The 6,484-nt window shown below is 47.6% G+C and overlaps 1 protein-coding gene across 1 annotated transcript in view; it reads right to left on the reverse strand.

Moving 5' to 3' along the window:
- Positions 1–920: 920 nt before the first annotated feature.
- DCAKD (dephospho-CoA kinase domain containing) overlaps positions 921–6,484 on the reverse strand; it is a 9,486-nt gene continuing 3,922 nt past the window's right edge. Inside the window, 3 exon segments of the mRNA XM_044423650.1 lie at positions 921–1,261; positions 1,263–1,281; positions 3,121–3,208. Coding sequence (XP_044279585.1) covers positions 995–1,261; positions 1,263–1,281; positions 3,121–3,208 — 374 coding nt within the window. The 3' untranslated portion in view covers positions 921–994.

The following is a 6,484-nucleotide window of genomic DNA, read 5'->3' on the forward strand; positions in this document are numbered from 1 at the left end:
CTAAGTCAATGAGTGAGCAATACAACATGGGCAGACTTGCTGCCATGCCTTCCACCCTGATAATTAGACAGCCATTTTTAATCATCTAAATGAAGTGCCAGAGAAGGAGGGAAGGAGGGTGCAGTGCTGACATGAATCGCCTAAGTCCCCAGCCCCAGCCTCCTCCCCTTCCTGTCCCTGGAACACCCTTTTTTATGCCCTTGGGGGTGTATTTGTGATCTCAGGGGAGGCAGCTGGTGTGGTTCTTTCCGTGCTGGTTGCAAAAGAGGCAAAGACTCAGACTTTGGAGTCCCAGCTCCAAAGTGCAGGATGTAGAAGTGGAACTACCACTCACAATGTCACCAAACCAGTAACAAACCAACATAATGTACATCAGTACTTTTCTGCAAAATGTGAAGGAAATGTGATATACTGAGCCACAACTTGGAGAAAAAAGAATAGATGTGCACCTTCTCAACCTTTTTGATCTGCTTCACACATGGCGGTATTTAAGAGAGCAGTCTGAAATTTTAGCAGTATAGATGTTTAGAAGTTTAGAAGTGTAGCAGAGCATGAATGCCAAAATTCAGTCATTAACTCACCTAAGGAGTACAAAGTTGAGGCTTACAATGGAGGAACCTTTTGTGTGGGTGTGTGCCTCACATGGCCATTCAATAGCATTTACTAAAAAATGGTAAGAATCGTGTTTTGACATTCTGCACTCGTCACCTTTACCCAGAAGGCCGAACGATCTGCCACCCTAAGCAACCCGTGCCACCACGCGCGTCCCTCCTCAACCGTGACCAATCCTTTGCAGGAGCCCTATAGAGGGAGGGCCACTTTGGAGGGAATGATGTGCCCTCAGGCGTTTGGATGATTTTTACCAACAGCCTGCAGTGTGCCCATGTTTTGTTCATCTGCATTCAAATGGATAAACTAGCTGAAGTGTCTGGATTTCTATTTCATCTTCCAACACAGAGCATTTGGTCCAATAGTATCAAGACAGAAAGGCAAGTTAAGACATGAGTTTCCACAGGAGGAAATACAGAAGGCCGCTGATCCCAGCCATTGCTGCAGCTGCCAACAGGCGCACCAGAACGAAGTCCAAGGAGTCCTCCGGTGCAGCATGCAGCTTCAGGACCTGCCTTCTCATGGCTTCCGTGTCTCCCGAGCTGTCGATGACGTGGTCGGCCAGCTCGACTTTCTGGGAGAGGGGCAGCTGGGCAGCAAGGCATGCTTGTGCCTCTGTCGGAGTCAGCCCATCCCTGCTCATCAGACGTTTGTTTGTGGGTTTGTGCGTCACTGACTGAGAAAGGAAGACTAGTTCCGCTCAAGAAGAAAATGGGAACAGTCAGCTGATTTGCTTGTGTCTCTCTGCCCATCCAGCCATGCCGTTCCTAACACGCTCTCACTCTCGCACTCTAGCATGACCAAGGAATGGAGCTTGGTGTGGCTATATATAGGCGAGCTGGGTAGGACTGTGCAGAAGAGAGTGGACTCGGTTGTCAGGGCTCCTGCTAAGGCGAGAGGGGACCACTGGCTGCAACCAGCAAAGCTGCACAGAAGGGAGACAAGACATACTCGCTCCCCCTCCAGCAACTGACTCGGGCAGGGAGCAGTGCTACTCCCTTCAAGTCAGCAGGCCTTGAACTGACAAGCTGAGCCATGCCAGGAGAGGAGGGGCATGTCCGTCGTTGGCATCACCTGGCAGGACAGGAGGCCAAAATTCAGATGTACTAAAAGCAACAACAAAGTCAGAGCATGGCTATCAGGATGTTTGCGATGGCCCAATGAATATTTGACCATGTAGAAATTCATTAAGCCCATTCCTGTTTACACCGTGGTTTAAGGGCAGTACTGAAGTGCCCATGCTGAAAAGCCTTGCCTCTCAAGTGGGACAATCCTTAAAATCCATTGGAAAACAGTGAGATCCTAGGAACAGATAGCAAAGGCACACAAAAGTACAGAAAATGCGGCTCGTTCAGAACAGTTTTGGGGCATGTTCAAGCAAAGCCCTAAACCCCTAGGGAATTTTATATACACTGTGGTTAAAATTCCCAAGGAGTTCTCCCATGCCTGAAGGACAGGAAGGGATGTGGTGCTGGCACTGGCCTTCCGAGGCCGTGGCCAAGCACCTCATGCGCCTCTGACCTGGCCCAGGGGCCCGTGGCTCCAACAGGTAAATGAAAGGGAGGAGACACCTCTTGCCACATGCCTCCTCTCCTTGGTGGCGGGTGAACAGGGCAGGGGTGCCAAGCCATTCTCCTTGCCTTCCTCTGGAGCGGAGCAGCCTGTGCTTGCCTGCTGCGGCTGCAGTGGCGTAGGCTTGATCCAGCCTCATGGGCTTGGCTTCTCCTTGATGAAGCCAAGCCAAGTGGCCCATCCTGCATCTCCCGAACCCCCAATCAGGTGCCAAATGGCAGAGCCTGGCTGCTCCCCCCCGTGCTCCTGTCGACACCAAGAGCACCCCGCCTTAGAAGAAGCACAGGGAGAAGCTGATGACAGCCACACGAAGCGTTGCTTGAGCACTGCGCCAGCTGCCATCACCTACAGCCCTTGGGTCAGAATGGCCCCTTCTTTTCTGCCATTTTTGCCAAGGATCTCTACAGCTTTTGGCTTGACTGTGGCATAGCTCTCCTCCAGGTCTGGATGGCAGCCTAAACCACAGTGAGTTTAATCAGCCTTCCCATAAGCCATGGCTGGGGTGCTGCATATGCCACCCCAAAGTGGCTTAGAAACCATTCCTTGGGCAGCATGGGATGGAAGGCAATATGTTAAGCCTCCTCTGGCTTAACATGTTGTATGAATCTAGTCCTTGTCATTCAGAGTCCTGAGGGTAAGGAGGGAGCCAAGTGAAACCCTTCATTTCCGTAAGGGTGTATTCTGAGGCTTGCAAGTCTGGGGGCAGCAGGACCTCAACCCATTTCATACTGAGTCCATTCCGAAGGGCAAGTATTTCTGTAGATATCTGGGGACTGCAACCAATCTCAGTGGGTTTATTGTGTTTGATTTATTATTCAGAAGATACGTATTCTCCTGGGTCTACTGGGAAGGAAACAATGCATTCCAATGGCTATGCTCAGCCATTTGTTCCAACCAATACATCCAGCAGTGCAATGTTCTTCCAAGCAGTGCACTTACCAGTACACGAAAACTGTGTATCTCATGAACCTAGTCAGGGTGTTGGTCTCAAAGAGGAGGGGCATATCCAGGATCACATACTGGTAGCCTGCAAAAGAAAGTGAATTTTCTGCTGGAAACGCCAAACATTTCCCCTCCAAACTCCCTTAAATGTCGTGCATAAAGCACTGCTAATGCATGCTACTAAAGAATTTGCACAAACTAGAGCATTAAATTTGGGTCAGGATGCATATGTTAATAAGGCACAGAGTAGTTGCTTTTTCTTTCAAGAGAACTGTCTTCTCCTTCAGTGTTTTATGGCAAACTCCTTCTGAAACTGAGGAAACTTTCAGCATTATACTTCAAAGGGAAGGAAAAGAATCCCACAGTTAAAGTAGCTTCTTGGATTCTCTGACCTTGAATTAGTTTGTTTCTGCACCCCCTTTCCCTGCAGAATTCTTCAGTCTGCATTTGAAAATGATATATCTCTGTGCAAGAGATAGCCAGCAGGGTTTGATCCCACAATCCAATACACATTCACTAGGGAGTATATCCCTTTAAGTGCAATGCAATTTCTTCCCAGGAAACTTGGTTTAGAACTGCATCCAAAAATATAACATGACCTCTGCTGGAATTGTTCCCATGGGTTCTGACATTCAATTTTGCCCCCTAAACATCCGATGCCAGTCCCTAAGAACATTGTCATCTCTTCTTGTACAGGGTAGAATACTTGAATCTGCACAATTTTATTGTTGTATTGAATGATACATTTATTTCTGACTCCTGGCTTTAGAAAGAGCTAAATTTTTCCTGCACTCCGGCCCACAACTCATTCTCAATGCCCGATTTATGCTAGGCAGAAGGCATGCCCTCAAGCACACGCCAAGTGCCTTCTCCTTGCCACTGATCAACGTGTGGACAGAGCACCCAGCACATCTCATTTATTTCATGTTTATGCCACTCAATAGCTGAAGCTCCCTGGGCAGTTAACAAAAGTTACAATTAAATCTTCGATTGCACAATATACTGTAGACAACATGGAATAATTAAGCTACACTCGAATGGAAAGCTAGAAATTACAGCTGAGAAATGACAGATAGACGCATATAGGAGGCACACAAATCTATCTCTAATCCCACATGTATGTGCACCACCTGCAGCAGTACCAGTGTGGAAAGATTTACGTTGCTCAGACTGCAAGGGGCTTGAAAAGGAAGAGAACCATAGAATAGTAGAGCTGGAAGGGGCCAAGAAGGCCATCGAGTCCAACAGCAGCTCATACCAGCACCCAGTTTTGGAGAGCCCTTCGGACCACCACTGTCACTACTGCCATTGCTCCCCATCCTTTCTCCTGATTGCCGCCACTTGCTTCCTTGATAGGCAGACAGCCAGAGCACACAGGCAGTGGCTTCTACGGTTCGTCTCAGTCTCACAGTTGTCTGGGCCAGAGCAAGAGTCAAGCAAGCTTCTATGCTGAGGAGCAGTAATTCTGGCTGGTTCTTGTCAGTCGGCCATGATGGAGCCAACCATGCCTACCCTCGGTGCAATCATAAGCACTTTGGCCTGTTTTCCCCTTGTTGTGGACATACATGTGAAATTTTTCTCTCACAACACAGGATGCTTTGGACTCGTGAAGAATTAATATCCAGTTTGCCATCCACTTAGCTCCAAGTCCAGCACCTGCTAAAGATTTTGTCTGGATTTTGTCTTGATAGCAATGATCTGCTGGCATTAAAGGCTTCAAAACAGAGGAATCTCACAATAGGAATCAGGACAGGATCATGTCCTGTATTAGTCAATCTTTATGGAAAATGGTATGTCTCATTGTTTGTTTGCACAATGTTGAGAGTGCTGGTTACTTTTTATGGGCTGTTTCACTGTGTTGTATTGTTTAATGGTATGTTATCCATGTTTGCTTCATGTTAGTTTCCAATAGAAACTTTGGTTTTATGAATTCTTCTTGGTTTATAGATTTAGATATTTTATGTTTAAAATAGATATAGATTTTTATATTCTGTACAAACTTCCAGGTTATCTTTTTAAGTTGTAATTTGTCATAACACTTTAAGGGAGTGTTTTATTTTTAGATATTTTTCCTTTAAACAAAGCCAGTTTTGTGTATATAGTTTATACCGTTAATTTTAACATAAGTTTTGCTATTATAGTCATTTGAATTTTAGGGTTAGATATTTAAAGACTTTTAAAATCAAAAGAGTTGCAGCAATTTTCTCTTAATACTATTTAGTAGGTCTAAATAGTAGAGTGGTCTTTCCCTCTGTAAGGGTGCGGACCCGATTGTGTTGGTCCGCCCCCGGAGCCAGATGGATCCGGATGGATTCCTGAAAGCCCTGGGGGAATTCCCAGTTGATAAGGCTGGTGCTCCTGTCGATGCCCTGGTCGAACTATGGAATAGGGAAATGACTAGGGCTATTGACACGATCACTCCTAAGCGTCCTCTTCTGCCTGGCAGAGCCCGTTCATCCCCCTAGTATACACCTGAACTACAGGCGATGAAGTGGGTTGGGAGACATCTACAGCGTAGGTGGAGGAAAGCACGGGATGAATATGACCGAACACACTTGAGAGCTCATTATCGAACCTATGCTGCGGCGGTGAGGGCAGCAAAAAAGAAATTCTTCTCCACTTCCATTGCCTCCTCACAATGCCACAAGGCGGAGCTCTTTCGGGTGGTACAAGGACTGGTTCATCCAGGGCCCCAAGAAAGACCCCATGCCACCCTCGACAGCCCGCTGTGACGACTTTGCCAAGCATTTTAAGGAGAAAATCGCTCAGATTCGTCACAAGCTGGACTCCACTAGTGACTCAGAGCCTTCTGGGGAGGTGCTAATGTTGCCGTCTGGTCCAAAATTGATGGATGAGTTTCCATTGTTGCGGCCTGATGATGTGGACAAGGTGCTTGGACAAGTACGTCCCACCACCTGCTTATTGGACCCTTGCCCATCTTGGCTACATAACAAAGCCAAGCACGGGATAGGGGCCTGGATCCTGGAGGTTGTCAATGCCTCTCTGAGGGACGACTGGGTACCTGTCCCTTTAAAGGAGGCAGTAGTCCGGCCAGTCCTAAAGAAGGCATCCCTGGATCCAGAGATGGCCACCAATTATTGAACGGTGGCCAACATCCCATTCTTGGGCAAGATGTTAGAGCGGGTGGTGGCGGGACATCTCCAAGCACTCTTGGATGAGACTGATTATCTGGACCCATTTCAGTCTGGCTTCAGACCCGGGTATGGTACTGAATCTGCCTTGGTCACCCTGTATGATGACCTGTGCAGGGAAAGAGACGGGGGAGTGCGTCCCTGTTGGTCCTCCTGGACCTCTCAGCGGCTTTCGATACCATCGACCATGGTATCCTTCTGGATAGGCT

The sequence above is a fragment of the Varanus komodoensis genome, unplaced genomic scaffold, assembly GCF_004798865.1.
Source record: "Varanus komodoensis strain SLA01 unplaced genomic scaffold, ASM479886v1 scaffold1444, whole genome shotgun sequence".
NCBI lineage: Eukaryota > Metazoa > Chordata > Lepidosauria > Squamata > Varanidae > Varanus > Varanus komodoensis.